The 20,806-nt window shown below is 37.3% G+C and overlaps 1 protein-coding gene across 1 annotated transcript; it reads right to left on the reverse strand.

The window, feature by feature from the left end:
- Nucleotides 1-426: 426 nt before the first annotated feature.
- On the reverse strand, nucleotides 427-12,336 carry frg1 (FSHD region gene 1). Its single transcript, XM_041272695.1, has 9 exons — nucleotides 12,237-12,336; nucleotides 8,873-8,937; nucleotides 8,581-8,703; nucleotides 2,495-2,552; nucleotides 1,879-1,993; nucleotides 1,255-1,359; nucleotides 913-1,004; nucleotides 667-777; nucleotides 427-516 (listed from the first exon to the last, which is right to left on the reverse strand). Exons 1-9 carry the CDS (start codon nucleotides 12,296-12,298, stop codon nucleotides 480-482), a joined length of 768 nt encoding a protein of 255 aa, XP_041128629.1. The 5' UTR covers nucleotides 12,299-12,336; the 3' UTR covers nucleotides 427-479.
- Between the last annotated feature and the right edge of the window lie 8,470 nt (nucleotides 12,337-20,806).

The raw sequence follows: 20,806 nt of genomic DNA on the forward strand, positions 1-20,806 counted from the left end.
TTTATAGTTTAAAATGAATGGAAAACACTGCCATTACTCAATTTCTGCAGTTAAATACATTCATGCATTTCTATGTTGTGTTAAATCATATCAAATGTGTTTTTCTTCTTTTCATAAGTCATATTTAATATTGAAATTCACACTAAGTTACCCCGATGAGGTGCTCTTTACATTTAATGTTTGTCACACGGGAGAGAACACATGACATGTTAAATTCAATAGCTGCAGGCTTGCTCCCAGACAATTTTGGTCTATTCCCACTCCTGAAAAAAACTTACAGGGGACCTGAAGTCATTTAAAAGCATGGATGTTGAGTGCAAAATATAGGATTACATACAACAGAGTTTTATTCTATAATATATATATATATATATATATATATATATATATATATATATATATATATATATATATAAAATCTGTTTAACCAAATCTGTGGTTTGGTGGTTAGAAATAAAAAAAATATTGATTTCTTTTTTTCATTTGCAGTAGCGGTCTGCTTTCATCTTGGCTCTCCTATAGAAAATAAAACAGATTTCAGTTTAGAATAAAGCAATGCATCCAATTCCAGAAATATTATAAAATGTACTCTTAAAATAGATGGGTGTGTTTTGTAAAAAAAACAAACAAAAAATAAACAACAACTTTGCATCACTTTTAACATACCTGTCTAATAATGTCTCATGAAAATGTCCTTCCATCCTTGCCTTCTTTAGTGATGCACTGGCCCCTTCGTTTACTCGTAGTTTGCGATCCTGAAAACTCTGAAACTTCTTTCTGCGAAGTCAGTGGAATCAAAATAAAGTCTTTTTAGAGGGAAAATGTGTCACAGTCATTACAAGTTTAACTCCCACTTAAAAGTCCTTCCACCAAAATTCAGAATGTATATACATGCATACAAAATACACATACACATAATTGATTTCACAGTTCTTGACATTTCCTAGGTCTTCATCTGGAATGCCCTCTTTTGTCTTGGCTTCCCTTTCAGCACAAGAGCGGATCTAGAATAAAAAGTGTTAGCAAGTTAAGTTTTATTAAAGAAACAACACAATAATTCTTTCAATCCCAAGGTTTTTTGTTTTGTTTTGTTTTTTGTTTTTAAATTAGCTCACCAAATATATTTATTTACACAAACATGTATAGATTTACAGAGCAGCTAGAATTTCTCGGTGGTCAGCAACCTAAAATAAATTATGATTTTTCAGTTTCAAAACATAATGGAAAAACCACCGAGGAAGTCCAAACATTTACCTTTATCATTTCCTCATCTCCTGCAGCCTTCTTTTTAGCAACTATATCACCATCCTCATTATACGAAACAAAGCAACTATTTGCAGCCATCAAAGCAATTTTACCCTAGAAAAACAAAACAAAAAAATACAGTCCCTCTGCAGTTTATTCAACCTACAATAAAGCATAACATAATGTACTTTCAATGCAGCTTAAAAAAAAAAAAACTGAATTAAGAAATTACCCAAAATCCTTATTCTAAAAAAGTGATAACCCGAATCATGTAAACTTAATACGCCCATCTAATCCTACTTCAGATCTGGCATCACTGTATCACGGATCTACACCAAACATTTTCGCAGTAGACATAAAACTTTGGAAATTACTCATACTATTCATTTCATTTGTTGAAGTAGTGCCAGTGTTTTAAGCATGTACAGTAACTACAGTACAAAAAGTATAACCAATACTTGTGCATTTATGAAATATGAGTTAGAAAGTAGCACTTAATGAGATAACAGAATATCTAAACACATTTAAAAATATATGGCATAATCCAGTAGTGCCATAATGAAGGTATTTAACCCCCACCATCAGCATTACAATCACAAGCCGAATCCAGAAAAACAAAAACACATCACTTACATCCTGAAAAACAGGTTCCCACTGCTCTCTGGATCCAATTGCATCTGAGCGTCCAACCACAAGTCCATCTGAATTTATACCAAGGTACTTGCCATAGCCAGACTTCAGTGCAATTCTAACAAAATAATGAGAAAAAAACAAACAAACCAACACAAGGAACATATTAGCATTGCTAATGTTTAAACCTGCAGAACACAATTCTCAGCATTCTTTTTTAATATAAGAAACACTACTATCAAGATATTTGAAATACTCTTGATAGAAATACAGTATTCCATGCATAAAGGGCCTGCAAGCTGTAGTTCAAGAAGTCCAGCATCACAGCAGGGGTTATAAAAACTGTGCCTTCAGAGACATATGGGTACTGTCTAAATCTAGCCTGCTGACCTAGAAAGACCAGAATTGGGTAATTCATAACAATCAGTTTTTGTATACAAGTGTTACAGATTAACAATGGGGTTTGTTTTGGAATAAGTGATATCAAACATGTGCCTCAGCACAGCACCTTGTGACTCAAAAGTCATAACAGGGATGCAAGTATATAAATCAGGAATAAATGTGCTATTAAATGTCGCCTCTTTTTTAAAGACACAAAAGAAGACTTGGAAAAACATACCTGGTATCTGATAATTTAATGGCAGTGAACTGTTCTGGAGGATCAGGGCCTTCATCATCTAAAGAACGAGAAGTTGTGTTTTGTTTAAACATGCAATGCTGGTTTTTATGGAGATTAAGCTAAAACAGCAGAAAAATAAACAAGAAAAACATATTTGTATACAACTAGAATTTGAGAAAAAAATGTATGATGTGTCAGTTGCTTACTTTATTAAGTAAACAGACAGATGTAAATACTGACACTCTTTAACCCTATATGTTATGTTTGTAAGTGTTCGGCGGATATATCTAATCAGGTTTTGAGTATTTCTTGCGCAGTCCTTGCTGTGTACCCGAGCGAAGTGAATTGGGTCTGCATATACAGAGCACAAGAGAAAGTACATGCGCATTTTGCATATTCTTGGCAAAATAATATTAATTAATAATGAATCACAATGTTATTATTCCGGAAATCCCACCCACCTTTTGCCTTTCTTACACAGTACTTGTATTACCAGACAGCAGCTTGCTTAATGATTAGCCTCAATGAAATACAATCACACTTATTTAAGGTTGATAGTTACAAAGTGCTTGGTAAGTTTCAGGGTGCGATTAAAGTATATACACATTGAGAACATCTGACTTGGAAATATGTGGCCCCACCTTTATTCCTACCATCACAAACCATAAAATATTTTAATGCAGCCTAATGCCTGTTAAAAAATAATAAAGTTTGCTTTGTGTTTCTCTGAATTGCATATGGTTGCATAATTTCACAAGTGAGGCGGTTTTAGGGTTTCCTATCCCTTTAAGAGATAAATCAGAAAATGCTTCTGGTATAAAGTAATATTCATTTAAGTCTTTTTGAGTTTCCCAATTAGTTCAAAATGAATGACCTTCAGAACCAACCACAATTTACTGTGACATCATTTTTAATTAAGTAACTGACACCCGACTTGACACTTAAAAACCTAAAACCCAGCTTTAACTGACAGGTGGAAAGTCTTTTGCACTTTCATTCACCTGAAAAAGGTCTCCAAATTGATTCCCTGGATACTTGCCATTATACTCTTCTTAGAACAACCTTTACAAAATGGTATTGTGTTCAGTATCTAAACCAATTACACTCTTCAAATGAAATCAGGCCACTTAATAAATGGAATACAAATCATTAGCCTGGCTTTGTAAACGAATTGCTTCCAAGACAAATTAATTGACAGTTTTATTACTCTCAACTATTGATTCTAACTGGCCCCTTAACATATAAGCTATTTTAAAAGAAAGTTGTGGACCTTTATTTTCTGACGTATATATATATATATATATATATATATATCTATATATATAGTATATATATATATATATATATATATATATTTAATTAAATAAAAGTCGTATTTTACAGCATAAAAATGTATTCATTTGTCTATTTATCAGTAAACTTTTGATTAGTTGATTCCTTAAATTTGGCACAACTTCACACAGAGAGGCGTTTGATACATGACAAAATGACTTTACGCCCTTACCAAAGCGGGATTTAAATTGAGCAGGTCGAGTTTCAAGAGTCGTCACAGTCACTGAATGGTACTTTGAACTTGGTGGCATTTGCTGTCAATCACACAATTATTACACTATGTAACACAATTTTTGTTCCTGGGTAGTAAGTGTTATTTCCTAATTGCTTATGCCTCAAAAGTATAGAAAATGGCTATTATTCCCCACAAACTTTGCTTTTGTGACCAGCACAGTGATATTTCAAAATATCACTATTTCCAATGGGAAAAAGGGCAAATGTGTGTCTTTTCGTTCACATAAAGTCAGAAAAAAACAACATATGAATCCAAATTAACATGTATTTATACTAAAGTAATACAAAAATGACTACAAAAGATTTAGAAGTTGTAGTTTTACATACAGTATAATCGTAAATCTTGAAAAACTACTCACTTTGAAATATCACTGTCCTGGTCACAAAAGCAAAGTTTGTGGGGAATAATAGCCATTTTCTATACTTCTGAGGCATAAGCAATTAGGAAATAACACATACTACCCAGAAACAACAAAAAAAAAAATTGTTACAAGGTGTTATTATTTTTTGGATCAGATGTTTATAAAAAAAGAGGTGCTGTGGTTATACAGTGTATAGGTTAAATGCGGCTGAGTGCATGACTCCCCGAACCACCAGCAGAGTGTTGTCTTTTTTAAACCAATCAGAATGAACTAACGCAGGGAGAAGATCCCTCAGTCTGAACTACAGCCTCGGTTCGTAGTATCCATCTGAATTGCATGCCCAGTGTGAACCAGCCTTTAGTAAACAGTGAAGCCATTTCTGGAGCCCGTAGAGCACTTTTACAGTGCCCTCGCAATAATTTTAACATATTTGTGCTTGCCCAGGCAAAATGTTTCTTGACATAAGCAAGCATTAATTCGCAAAAATAATAGCCATTCACTTTATATTAACAATATAATGTATTGTTATTAAAAAAAATACCGGTACATCCTGGCGCTACACCACAGCATCTCCGCAGTGTATTCAGTACTGAGTGGGCTCCACAAATGGCGCATGTAATTGAGTACCGAACTGCATCATGGGATTGACTGTCCTATCTTTTAGTTGGTCCTAGGTGTTCAGTCTATACGCCTTATTCACGCAGCAGCCGAGGCTTGGTGTGCAAGCAACTGTCATGGCTGCCGCAGCTACTGATAGCATCACTATGTTGACGAAATCTTTAATATGTGATCCTCAAATAAAAGTTGAAGAAATTGATGATTGGGCAGATGTGAGGATTCCGAAAAACATACAGCAGAAAGGGTACAGCAATTGGATCGAGGGTTATATTCATGAAGTAGAAGGTAGATTAGCAAGCGTATTTGTGATCAGAAAGTGAATAAGCTACTACTAGCATATACTAGATTCATAAAATATGTTTTGTTCTCAGTTTTAGTTAGAGAACGTTTACTTTAATTAATATTTACCGTGTTGACATTAGGTACCTCTGTATTGTTTCACGTTTATTGGTTTGGTATAAGCATGTGTTAATTGTTTTCTAAAAATACAGTTAAGAGGCAGGAGAATGGATGTAGCGTTAGAGCCAAGGTGTTCCGGAACAGCCATGGAGGAGTGGGTTGTGTTGGAGAAACGACAATGCCAGCAACATGGTTTTAGCTAACCAGAGCCTTCTCCAGTGGGAATCTGTCCCTTGTTTTGCTCACACTCTCCAGCTTGTCATTAACGATGGCTTTAAGATTGCAAGTGTGAGTTGTGTGGTAGGCGCAAGCAGTAGATTGGTGGCTCATTTTCACCATAGCACTGTCGCAACAGGTGCCCTGAAATGAAAGCAAGAACAACAGAACCTGCCCGACCATCAACTAATTCAGTATTGTCATACTTGATGGAACTGTGTGTGTGAAATATTCGAGCGACTCCACGAGCAAAGATGGGCAGTGTCAGCGACCCTCTCTGACAGAGACATCACCAAGCTCTCCGACGCAAGAACACTGGAATTGACAGATGAAAACTGGCAAACAACCGACATTTTGCCCGCACTGCAGCCGCTAAAGTGCACTACAACAGCCCTTTGTAGGGAAACCCATGTCTGCATCTCCACTGTGCATCCAGTTGCACACAGCCTGCTCATTAGGCATCTGAATGCACACAATGGAGAGTCACGCAAAGTATCCAAATTTACGACTTAATCCCTGAGAAACCCTTCACAGCTCAGGTAAGTTGAAGATTTTATTGGTAGCCTAGTTCGCCTACACAAACAACAACCTAGCCTATAAAACATTATAGCTACATTATAGCCTATGGTTTTCCTTACAGGCAAGGCAGCGCTTATTGCCTCTGCACTAGAAAACAGGCATAAGCATCTCTGTTTTGTGGAACCAGCACTGCGCTTGAGCATCCGAGAGAGACTGGCCAAACTGCACGTCAGGGTTCCTGAGCCGAACACCACCAGAACTGATGCCCAGACAGAAGTGACAAGCCGCGATGACACACCCACAGCAAGGTCCCACATCACAAGCGCCGCAGCGCTCAACACACTCTTTGAGGAGGATTACTGCATTGCCGACTCCGATGCCGATCAGAACAAGACTGAGCCATATTCCGCCGAGCCATGCATCCCACCCGATCAAAATCCACTGCAATGGTGGAAAATCAATGAAACAAAGTACACCAAACTCAGTCTCCTGGCTAAGCAGTACCTATCAATAACTGCAACCTCAGTTCCAGCGGAGAGGGTCTTTTCCACAGCGGGACTAATTGTAAACAAAAATTATTGATTTGCTAGAGAAATATTTAGGCTATGTGAACATTTTTAAAACTTTTGGACAAGAATGCTTCAGGCCTACACTAAGTATTTATTTTGTTCAGATTTCAGTTATTGAAATAACTTATTTATGTTAACGTTTGACGGTTTCATTAAAAACAGTTTAATTGTGCAATAGGCTAAATGTAGCATGGTTACTTAGAAGGACAAAGTGATCCTCTGTTCTCATGTTTAATAAATTATTTTCAAATTGCACTTCTTTTCATTGTTGACTCATGTATGAAATGGCAAACCTTAGCCATTACAATCTGTCATGGTTAATAAGACTTACATCATGGCTGGCGTTAGGATAATTTACAAAAATGGGCACACATTAACTATTCTCAAGAGTACTTGATAATATCATGAGAGTACTCGAATAGTGAAATAATTCCAAATGCCCATCCCTAGTATATATACACGCACTTTATATATATATATATATATATATATATATATATATATATATATATATATATATATATATATATATATATATAATATTACATTTTGTTTAAAATATATATATATATTTATATATATAATATATATATATATATATATTATATAGATATGGCGTGTGTGTGACGAAACATGTTTTTTTTTTGGAAAAAAAAAACCTTTTTAACCTATATTCTCATCTTGGATATAAGAGTAGAGCTGATCCTGTCTACAACTACACAATATGAATGGTTACATGTCCTGGCCCACCGGGAAGTAATATACAATGTACGTCATGCATGCAGCATGTGTGTAGTAGATGTTAAACATACATAAATGAAAATAGTGAAAAACAGGCAGATATGGGGCTGAGTTTAAAAAAAAAAAAAAAAAAAAAAAAAAAAAAAGGGAAATGGAGCACTGGTTAAGAAAAGCACGTTTTTCTTCTGCTGCATGCAAAAACTTCACACTAGGCAATGGCAAAAGCAATGGAGAGAGCTCCGTCACACAGTGATGAACAGCTTTTAGCTCCCCTGAAAGCAGCTTATTTTAAAGCAACACCAGTGTGAATGAGGATGCAGTAAAACACATTTTTTTTTTTTTTTTTTAATTGCCATTCCCCCCTAAAATTTTGGAATTGCCTGCAGCATAAGGAGGGGAAATCCCCCCCCCCCCCCCCAGCACACAAAATTGAAATTCAAGCCCTGGTATATTATTAATCCATTATGCTATTCATTTGTACTGTTATGCAACAGCTTAAAACAGCAGAGGCTTTTGAGGTATGCAAACACCTTTAGATCAATGTATTTGTTTTTAACAAGAAACCATTAAAAATATGTAACAAAGCTAGGACACATTAACAATGACAACAAAAGGTGAAATATTCTAACATAGGCCTAAACAAATACACACAATGTAAAGCTCACAGAAATAGGATTTATTTATTTATTTAGTTATTTATTTGTTTATAATAAGCCACCAACTAGCAAACGGGAGCTAATTTAAAACAATTAAGCAGAGTGCCTTTAACCCTTAAATTTCTGGTTATATCATGTCATCCCATTTTAATATTATACTATGGCTTATTTTAAATTTTGAGGCGAATACCCGGAAATGATGTATCAATTCTAACATAACTCTGACATGGTCGTGTCGCACAGGTGTAAAAAGGCAAAGGACACCTGAGTTCCGATGTGCTGTAAAAAAATTAATTCTCAGGTGGGCCTCCCAATTTATCTGGGATAGAAATGAAATGGACAGTTCGCACAGGACAAAATTTCAGCGATGTCGGTAAAAATTCTGAATCGACCTATTTATGTGGTGATTTTCAGTCCTGTGTGAATCGGGCTTTACTAACCTCCATGTGGTGCGCCAAGAGTAAACAGTCCGGTATCCAAGGCATGGACATAGGCATTACTGTTCATCTCTACAGCCACAGTTCCTGTGATGTCGCCAAATTTTTTTATGACCCACCAACCACCTTAAATTACAACAAAAATATAATAGTCTGATTGAAACACAACATAGGCTTACAATTTTATTGTGATGTTATTAGAAAAATCAAACCAACAATACTGTACAACATACATTAAACTACAAAAGCAACACAAATATGAGCGCAAAATGTGATGTATTCAAAATATTCTCACCTACGATATCCAATTTTTCTGCTTCATTGTCTCGCTTTCTCTTTTCTTTATGCTTCTTTTTCTTCCTACAAGTTTAAATGAAAATGCAACATATGAACATTTATATAACACATTGTTTTAACTCTTATGCTGTTAAAAAAACAAAACAAAACAAAAAAAAAAACACATGGTTTGGCTTTATATATTTGCAGGGCTATCACTTAAAAACTACATGTAAACCCTAACTGAAGGGCGTGCATGAAAAGATGTGTGCTAGGCAAAATATGTATGACAACAGACTCATTTAAATAGCTCTACCCACATATGCATGGAAACATTAACTAAAGATAAAACCGCTTATTGTACTAAGTTAGACTGAGAAGTTGTTTACAGTTTGAACACCTACTGTAGAAATATCGCATGAATCACTAGTATAGGGAATTGGGGGACATGCTGTAGGAACGTTATATTCCAGGCACGTTATAACCGACAGCCTTATAGCAAGGCAGCACTGTATGTACAGTGGTTTGCAAAGTTTTCACACTGTGTTAGCACCTGAGCGTCATCCATGGCGCTTTCCATTTAGACTTTACATGTAGAATCTACATAAACTACTCCAAAGGTCATAAAATTAATGAAATGGTTTCAGCCTATGTGCACTCAAAGTGGTTTAATTGTAGATAATTTCCCTCAGATATATACAGACTTTCAAGCTGCAACTCACATAGTGATCCATCAAAGCAACCATGAAGACCAAGGAGCTTTTGAAAGTCAGGTATAAAGTGGTAATGAGGCACAGAGCAGGAGAAGGGTACAGAAAATGTCTCAGAAAATTTTCCCTCTCAGCACAGTGGTCCATCATTAAGAAGTGGAAGATGCCACCCGGAACACTACCCAGATCAGGTCACCCTACCAAACTGAGCAGCCGGGTAAGAAGGAAACTGGTTTTGGATGTCACTCTGAAGCCAACAGTGACCTTGAGAAATCGACAAAGTTCTGGTGTCTGAGATGGGAATCAGTGTTCACACATCAACAATATGCTGGTCCCTACACAAAGCTGGCATGTATGGGCAGGTGGAAAGAAAGAAGCTATTACTCAAAAAGCCTCATCTTAAAGCACATATGGAGTTTGCGAAAAAGCATGTAGATGATAGTGCAGACATGTGGAAAAGGGTTTTATGGTCATACGAGAAACAAATGGAACTTTCTGGTCTAAATTCCAAGCATTACGTCTGGCGCAAGCCCAACACTGCACATGACCCAGTAAACACCATCCGTCCCAACTGTCAAGCATGGTGGTGGCAGTATCATGTTATGGGGTTGCTTCTCTTCAGTAGGGACTGGGTAGCTTGTCAGGATAGAGAGGAGAATGGATGGTGCAAAGAACAGGGAAATCCTTGAGGAAAACCTGTTTGAGTCAGCCAAGACTCTGAAACTGGGGAGGGAATTCACATTTCAGCAGAACAATGACCCGAAGCACAAAGCCAAATCCACACTGGAGTGGTTGAACAAGAGGAGAATTAATGTTCCTGAGTGGCACAGTCAAAGTCCTGACTTGAATTCCATCAACAATTTATGGCGTGACTTGAAGATTGCAGTCCATCGACGACACACAACAAACTTTGAGCAATTTTCCCATGAAGAATGGGCAAAAGTGTCACCATCCTCCTGTGTAAAGCTAGTAGAGACCTATCCAAAAAGATATCCAATTGCTGCAAAAGGTGCTTCTACCAAGTACTGACTTAAGGGTCTGAATACTTATGCAACCAGTAAATTTCATTTTGTACATTTTCTTTAAAAGTTTTGCTGACATTTAACCTCCTCCTCATATAACAGTGTTCAGTTTAACCACTACAGCTTTGAATAAAAAAAGTCAGTTTGAAAAACTGTGCATACATTATTTATAATTCAACAAAATATGACTATTGGTAGGGTGTGAATACTTCTGCAAACCACTGTAAGTATATATATATATATATATATATATATATATATATATATATATATATATATATAGTGGCACACATTTTTTTTTTTAAATCACTGTCTTTACAGGTGTGTATGATTTGTTAATCACCGAAATCTCAGTCAATAAATTAAGTCAGACAAGAGGATAATTTCTAACCCCTTAATTTGCACCAATGAAACATAACCTGGTTAACCAAACTGATGGCATATCAAATGCTTAGATTAGATATGGTTGCACTCTTGTAGAACTTAAGAATAAAACAAAATACATTTTGACAAGGAATTGCATTAGTTCCATTACTTAGTTCAGCACAAGGTGGCTTCAATAAATACTTTATTTAAATATAGGCCTACTATGTGATAGTTTGGGTTATTCAGCCTACTTAAAACAGTAAATAGGTGTTTATTTAGGCCTATTTATTTTTATATATAATTATTAGGTTGAATAAACCGCTACCGAGTAAGACCATTTTGCTAACTTAAACAAGTTAACTACAATATTTTAGAAGAAACTTGAACTCTGCAACCGTTTAAGAGCTGAAATCAATTAAAAACGCTGTAATTCTTTAGATAGGCTCGATTTAGATTTTATTTGGCAGTACACTACAATAAAGATCTTAACCCTGAGCTCTGTTCTAAAGATGGGGATCAGCTAGTCCCAAGTACGCAGCTGGGGATGATCCTGATAGTACCTACATTAGCTAGTGCACAATTTAGTAGCCAGATCTGCACTAAATTTACAAGTTCGTTAAAATTGACCCCAAGTGTCCTCAGAGTTGGTCAAAAGCAGACAACGTCTAATAACCTCCCAGTTCAGTTTGCATCAAGGAAAGTCGGTAAATTAAAAACTAAATGCGATGTTGTGACCAGACAAGCGCTTGTGCATGATTTGTAAACAATAAAACTCGTGTAAACTGCAAATTCCACGGCGCCTTCTTTTCTAATGACCAGAGCAACCACTGTGTCCTTTGAGTGGTATACATTTCTATACGTATCTTCAAATACATCTTTCAAACATCCGTGTTTTTTTTTTGTTTTTTTTAAGTATCGCCATTTATTTTTTCTAATGGTAAATATCAGGACTTTCTATGCATCGGGACTGTCTCGACCATACAGGGAGTTTTGGCATGCATGCAATCGTAGCGTTTGACTGAACTGGAGAATCTCAGAACACACCGTACCAATTTTAATAGTAATGGTTTATTCTGAAGATTGGTATTGCTGAGGCGAATACCCAGGAAATGCAATATTAATTACATTGATGGTCGATTTGCATGGGAGTGGAAAGACACAGAACCCTTGAGTTTTACAAAAGGTTCCAAATTATACATGTTATTATATGTATGTGTGCTAAATTTCAGAACATGCTTTCCTATCATACTCGACTTAATATTACAACGATTACTTATTGTCTCACCTTTTGTCTTTTGATCCTTTTAGCACAAGTTTGCTTGTTTTCACATGCGAATACTCCGACATCTTGCAAAACTCAAATAACCGTATAACAAAACATTTACGTAAACCTACAAAATGCGAACGGAAGCCTAGAACGGACAAACAGAGTATCAGTTTTAAGTATGGAAAGCAAAGAGTAAACTAGCATGGATAAGGCACAACTAACGCACGTAGTCACAAGGCCTATAAAAAAACGGTTTGAAAATGTGTATAGTTTGGCATAATGTAATTTGTAATGTTTGGGAAAATAAAAATCAAGGGGTAAAGACTTAAACCTTTATCTTTCTGAAAAAAAAAAATGTGTAAACTTGATAATAGGTTCAAGCTGTAACTCATTAGTAGTTTAAAGAATGCTTTTGTAGAGTCAATTTTGATGAATAAAATAAACTTTGATATTTATGAAACCATAAATAGTCCAGAACAGTTTTGGGAAATATCAAACTTGATTTTATTAGTTAAAAACAAACTTTGAAAAAACATTCTTTAAATAAGCCACGTGTTAAAAATGTGTGAACACTGCTGTTGCAAAAGCCTAACTCCTTTACAAAATAAAAAATAAAAGTTCTGACTATCCTGTGGATTATTGAGCTTAATAATGGCACTCGCTGAAGCTTTTGTCTGCTGTCCTTTGTTATTATTATTATTATTATTATTATTATTATTATTATTATTATTATTATTATTATTATTATTATTGTTGTTGTTTAGAAGTAATGGATTAATTCATCTGACTATCCAGTATAGAACTGTCAAGTATTCAAAAACCTGTCAGACTAATTTAACAGTGGTGCCAAATATCTTACCATAGATTGCAACAAAGTTTACAAAATCCACAGGGAATCTGTGTTAATCCTTGGCAACCCAGTGTGATTTAGTTAACACTTTAAAGCATTTGCATACAGTCATTTTATTAAATGTTGTGCTATGTGCACCAAATGAATATTGATTGTGTAAGGAGTTGTATATTGCTATTTATTGTATGTGGTTGTTGATATTAGTGTTGCATTGTATTTAAGTGATATTGTATAGTTTTATTAACAAGTTAAGTTATACTGTGTTTTTGTTTATTAATAACTAGGGCACATATGTCTGAAGAACATAAGAAACCACATTAATGAGATAAAAAAAGGTAGCATGTTAGTGAACGGCAATGATGCCCATTTTACTTGGAAGAATAGTGATACGTTATAGGCTTATGATGAAATAGCATATGTGTGTGTGACTTTAGCAAATATATAATAAGTATAATAACACAATTTGACTTTAGATTTCTGTTTTCCTTTCCTTATCTAACACTGAGTTCACTGAAGGGTACTATAAACAATGGAATAATGTAGTAAACAGATGTTGCAAACACTGGGGCACTGCAGCTGCAGAGCTTCGAATAAATGGAGGCATCCTCTTTAAATTACAATTTGGTTACTGTGTCCAGTGTCTAAATTCTTAATTCACTGAACAAAATCCTCATGTAAGAATTGTTGTAATTGGCTAAATCTAGCCACAGTTAAATGAACTACCATACCCAATGATGCTAATTAATTATAAAGTCCTGATTTTGCCATAGATGATAATGGCACGGTCTTTGCATGCCTAAGTGGTAACTTCTGTATCACATGACATGTCACATATAAGGCTACCATATTTGAAGACTGTAATCATTGAATTCATTGACGCTTAAGCAAATCTAAAGCAGCTAAAATAAACATATAATAACACAATTATAATTAAAAATAAATAAAAATAATAAATGTACAAACCCATATATAATATATATATATATATATATATATATATATATATATATAGATAGATAGATAGATAGATAGATAGATAGATAGGCTGTGTTATTCAAAACACAATAGGGACTAACTTAAACTTGGTTGGTGGCACTCCCTAGATAAAAACACAAAATAAATAGCTATGGTCCAGGAACTTAAACATAATATGAATTATTAAACACATACGCAGAATAATTAATCCATATATTTACTTTATTGTATTTTTGTATAATAAAGTACTGTGCTGTCAACTTACTGAGGACACTGCTACAGAGGGCCAGATTAACCAGGCAAATTACGCTATAGGGTTGAACGACCTGTACGCAGAGAGCGCTACATAACAGCAGGCAGTGGCACTGGAACAATTTTTAAAATGTGGGTGCTGAAAGCCATTGAACAAAACTGTAACCCCTGTATATTATGGAAGCCATGCAAAGCCAGGGGGTGCTGCTGCACCACTGGTTCCAGCACCCCTGACAGCAGGCACATTATAATTATAATAGGCATCATTTCTTTTTAGGGTTGAAATCAGGCAGAATATACAATCTATATATGTTATAAATATTGTTCCAAGAGTTAAAGACTGCCCTGGATATCCTGCATATATGCTATTAATGTATACTAGTAATGTTGTTCCATGAGCTATATATACTATATCAACATCCACACTAGTCATCAATATTAGAAATGTTGTACTTAGAAATACATGTGTGTTTCTCCTTGATCAGCATATATACTATTCATTTATACAGTATGAGGAATGTTTATAGCTTATAGTATTCATTTAAATTAGGACTGTTGTTCCAGGATCTACATTTGTATGTATCCTTTAAATTGTGGAAAAATGTAGAGTTTTACCAGTACAAGTAAAATATTTCCAAATTGTCCAATCGTATACTAATATGTTCTTTATTGCTCCTTTTTAAATTTTTTTTTTTATTTTCAGGGCCAAAGAGAAAGGATGCACTTAAACCCCATATTACTCATTGCTATAAACAAATACTTGCAAATGTAGTGAGCAGCTATTCAATTAAATCTTTCTTACTCACATTAGTTCAAAACACTCCCATTGCTTGGACATACACGTTTATAAAAATTTATGTTATGTATTTGTGATCTACGAATGAATTCCATGTGGTCAACCAAAAAAACCAACAAAAAAAAAAACAACCAACTTTAGCACACTTGAAACACTGGTATTATTTGCAAGGTAAGGTGCTTTTAAAAAAAAAAAAAGTGTTTAGATATCTGCACAGTCATGTCGTAAAACGTAAAAATGCGGTCGCCACATTGGAGAAATGTTGGGAACCACTGTTTCAATATATTTGAAAAAAAAAAGTAGTTTGTAAAGAATAGTTTACCAGTTTATTACACACTACTGTACTGAACTAACTTGCACGTATTATCTGGAGTCTGAGCTCAGCCCCTCTCCTGCTTCAGACTCAGCACAGCTGGGACTCTGAGTTACTGGAAGGTAAGAGAGACGGTCCCGCTTCGTCCTGCCGCGGAGACTTCAGCCATCGGTCAGTGTATTGTGAACATTATTCATTAAGTGTTTTCCTCTTGCGCCCCATAGTGTACCTATAGCGAAAGCCTACTTACACCTTAACCTGACAATTTCAGAGTAGGTGCTTTGAATGGCAGGTGCTGTTGCTGGCAAATGAAAGTGCACAGTCGGTGCAGGTCTTGATCAAGACAGTCATTTAAGCGAATGAGAGCATTGCAGCGCTGCTTCAGTCAACGAGATCTGTTAAAACAGGGTGAAATGACAGTGACAGTGAAACTACAGTACTAACGGACCACTAAGTTGATTGGCAGCAACCCCAAGCCATTCAGAGCCCACCGCGGCTTCAGCCTTGCACTCTCCCCCCCCCCCCCCCCGGTGGATGCTACGCGCTGACCAGGTGTGTGTGTGTGGTTGACCATGCGGTAGGGTAGGCACCTTGCGTAGCGGCCTTCCCGGTGCTGCAGTACCACGGTGTACGCAGAGCCCGTGAGATAGTTCTCCTGAGTACCACGGTGTACGCAGAGCCCGTGAGATAGTTCTCCTGAGAGTTCACGTGTATCTACTTATGGGGGCTAGGCTTTGCACATGTCCCCGCTGTCGAGTTACCCAGTCCTGCTGTAACGCTAGTGATTTTTACTCTACGTTAAAGCTTCCAGTGTTAAATGCAGTGCGAGCAGGCCCACCACTGCGATGTCAGGCCTTGTAGAGAAGGTTTCCTTCAGCTCCCTCCTCTATACCCTCTGCTCAGGTGCTTAGAGTAGTAATCACGGTGCCAGCGCTGGTAGTGCACTATAGGCTACACGTGGCATGGTGCATTAGTGCCCTCAGTACTCGAGTGTACAGGTGCTCGGTACGCTCCGCATCCTCCGTGTACACGTGCTAGTACCTGTACCACGTAGTGCGGCTACGCACAGTACAACACCGTACAGCATGTCCCTGGTGGATGTTGCCAATGAGCAGGCCTCCTGCAGTCGCTCCCCATCTCCTCAGCTGAGACGGGCGAGGGACATTATGGACTTCAAGGCTCAGATGGCGCAGGTCCTAGAGCTTTTGACTAAGGAGGCACCGGCGGCCCAGGCCCCTGTCCAGGGTCCACCGCAGCTCCAAATTCCATACCCCCCCCTCCCCTATGGGAGTGCCGGTTGGTTGGGGAGAGCAGCCTCAGCTGGAACAGGAGGATACGCAAGTCACCCTTCAGATACTTCCAGAAACTACTGGGTCTGATTGCCGCCGCCATCTCAGCCATTCTGATGGGTTTACTTTGCTTGCGCCCGCTACAATCTTTCATCTCAATGCCAAACGCGGCAGACACCGTCGGCTGACTGTGTCTTACGCGTGCTCAGCATCCCTAATGCCAAACGCTGGGCTGAGGGTCTTACGCGTGCTCAGCATCCCTATGCTGGTGGAGGGTTTCCTCTCACATACGCAAAGGTGTGCAAATGGGAGTAGTACTAAACCGCCAAGTGGCGGCGACAGACGCGTCCAACCTGGGTTGGGGAGCGGTCTGGGAAGGCAGAGGAGTACACAGGTCCTGGTTGGACTGCTGGACATCCCTGCACATAAACATGCTGGAGTTGCAAGTGGTGCCCCTTGCTCTCCACCACTTTCTCCCAGTGCTGAGCCGCACACATGTGATCCGGACGGACAGCACAACAGTGGTGGCGTATGTCAACCACCAGGGTGGCCTACAGTCCCCGGGGGTTGCATCGCATAGCTTTCAAGCTACTGATAAGGGCTCAAAGGAATCTGCTGTCCCTACTGGCGACTCACATTCCCGACGCAGTGAATTGGGCAACGGACCTCCTCTCCAGGATCGGCTCCCATCCGTCGGAGTGGCGACTCCACCCTCAGCTAGCTGGGCTACGCCACATACCGTATCAATGTGGTAGAACCTGCATTGCCTGCTGTAGGCACAAGGGTCCTTGAGGGAAGAGAGAAGTTCACACCGCTAACCCCTGGGTTAGACAGTGTTGTGTGTCCCTCAGTGGCCTTGCTGCCGTTCCTTCTCCCTCGCGACGGCTTTGGTATAGGTTATCCTATACCTATCTGATGGTGGTCGTCTTCGAATTGAAAGGGAATGTTAGGTTACCTACTGTATCCCTGGTTCCCTGAAAGAGAAGACGACCACCACCACGAGGTTGCTTTAGTCGCCCCCACGGGTTTGATGGAAAAAGAGGAGGATCTTTCTGTGAGTGACGGTTTTATTCCCTCTGTAGGCGAGACCGAGTGCTTCATCACTGGAAGAGGCCTTTTGACAGCTCTGGTATAGAGAGCTCAGTCATACCTATCTGGTGGTGGTCGTCTTCACTTTCAGGGAACCAGGGTTACGGTAGGTAACCTAACGTTCTGGGAGCTGGACGTACAGTACTTGCAAACAAATGGAATTCGCCAATGATTGCGGCACTAATCATAACATTGTCCAAGGATTATGGCAAATTGAGAAACAGGGTAACCCCCCCGCCCCCCCTTTTTTTTATACACAACCTTACACAATACAAACAAGCATCTGGCTTCATATATATTCTTACTGTCAAGGAGTACGTGTCTATGCGCTGTATAATAATGTAATGTAATGCTAAGGATCTTAAGTATTGCTTTTGTCTCAGCTAACAAAATTACTTTGCTGCAACGTTGTCAGCACATTGGAGTTTCGTCGTGGCAACGTGGCGAAACAACGTTCTAAAAACGTTCAAATGAAGGAAGCTAGAATGTTGCTGCGACGTTGTAATATTACGTTATTGTGACATTCCTACAACCATGTGAGGACATCCACATGACATTTTCACAACCTTCTGATGACTTATTTTATGACATTCCAGCAACCTTATTGTTACTTCTGTATGACATTTTATTACCTTGTCGGGACATTTTAAATAGTTGTAAAAAAAAAAAAAGGAAAAACTATATATATATATATATATATATATATATATATATATATATATATATATATATATATAGTTTTTTTATTTTAATGTTTTATTATAAACACAAACAGTAAAATACATGATACAGTACTCTGTTGATTCCTGCTTAGCAATCAAACGTATTCCCAACCGTCTTAATACTAACAGCTATCTCTAGGTCGAATCTGTGTTCAACAAACTCTGAAAATATATTGTTGGTAAATATCATATAGTTTAATAATCAATATATATATTAAACTAAACCGCAAGTGAAAAAATATAACCAGAACACCATCACGCATACACAACTAACACGTACGCACACAAGTGAAGAAACTACTGTGTCTGATTTTTTTTGTATTTATTTATTTATTTATTTATTTATTTTTTTTATCTGCGTTTCAGGGCTGCCTACTAAAGTAAACACCAAATAACATTGTTTCAAATGGAACAGGGTGCTAACACTTTCAATAACTACTCTTGTTTAGTTTCATAAATAGTGTATTAAACTACTTCTTTAGAAAATATGCTTTTGAAGTTTGTTGAAGTGCAGGTTTACTGCAGGTAAATTGTTTGACTTAAGCCAATACTTTTGAGTGCCACTCCACTCCATATAGTATTATGTAAAACTATATGAATGTATATTGGTCAGCCCTTTACTTGAACATGTTATAATGCATTACAAAAATCATTCCAAAGATTAAGCTGACGCCCATATTTCTTTAAAATGATCAAGTTTGCAATTTCATATATATATATATATATATATATATATATATATATACACACACACACACACACACACACACACACACACACACACACACACACACACACATACTTTAAAGAAGATACAGTATTATTTACGTAGTGTCGAAGGTAGCGTCAAATTCACTTTGAGGTTCTTGAGAGTCAGCTTGCTATTCAGGATCCCGGAAATAGAAGGTGTGCAATGGTTAATTATGTAAAAATACAAAAATTAGTATATACTTAGAGATACAGCATAAAGAAATAGACACTACATTGTATGGAAGATGCAGTAGAAATTAACTCCATTCATATTTTAATAGCATAACAGTAATAAATAAAGCTGTCTTAAATATGTGGTCACGTACAAAAATATTTAAAATATGTCAATATACAGTATATAGGCTATGTTCAACTTCTGGGAAATTTCTGTTCTGTCTGTAAATTAGTAATGCATGATTTAGCTAATAATTACATCTACACCATATGGGTGCTGCAATACTGATTCGTATTTTGTACATTCTTGGTGGAAGCTATAACACGGTAGTTAAATTAATATTACAAAACTGTTAAATAAATTTACCAGTATATTCTCCTTATTTGCTATGAGATGTTTGTTTCTGTATAATCTGTAATGCACAGGAAAACGTTAGGCCTATTTGCCAAAGTATCCAGCAGTGCTACAAATGTTAGGTCATGCTCAAGGTAATTATTTTTCCAATTTTTCAAATTTCACATCACGAACAAAACAAAATACTAACCACATATATATATATATATATATATATATATATATATATATATATATATATATATATATATATATATATATATATACACATACATGGGAAACATAAATAGAACATTATTTAGAAATTACGGTAGGGAACTGTGCAAAGTGGTTGGTAAGGGGAACAGGTGTAGCGGTGATGCGGTGCAGGAGTGATGAACAGACAACAGTATTTCAGTGAACAAGGTGCTTTAATTGGTAATCCAGGTCTGGTAACCGTTAAATAATAAATCCCCAGCTATACGCAACAATGTGTAAAGCGCGGGGATAGCAAAAACTGGGCACAGTCCTGAACAAAAACACAAGACGCATCACCAGTCCTGGGTGTGTGCAGACGTGCAGGTGCTCGGTGCAGACACAGGTTTGTGTGGAGTGTAGTGGTGCTCCGGATAGTGCTGACCCTTTTTCTGACAGCCCGGGGAAGTGCTTTAACTGTCTACAGTGACAAAAACACAGACAGTTAACAATACACACACACAACACGTATTTCTCTTTTAATTACTGAGAGTTCCTCTCTCACTCCTTCTCTCTCCAAACGTTTACCCAAACGAAGGAAAGATCAGCGTTACCCTGGCCCCTATATGTCATCCCGCATGATATCTAGGTAAACGGTTGCAGCTGCCTATTACTTATTACCTTTCAAGTCAATACGGTCTTACAACAGAGTCTCGCTTCTTTCCAGACTGACCCTCTTCCCGGTCCCGGAAACAAACTGTCACGCCAGCCCTTCCAGATACTTCTCCTCTCGTTCTTTAGCGCCCTCACAGGTCGGGAGGAAGATTTATCACCAGAACTCATTGTATT

This window comes from Polyodon spathula, chromosome 2, assembly GCF_017654505.1.
Source record: "Polyodon spathula isolate WHYD16114869_AA chromosome 2, ASM1765450v1, whole genome shotgun sequence".
Taxonomy (NCBI): Eukaryota; Metazoa; Chordata; class Actinopteri; order Acipenseriformes; family Polyodontidae; genus Polyodon; species Polyodon spathula.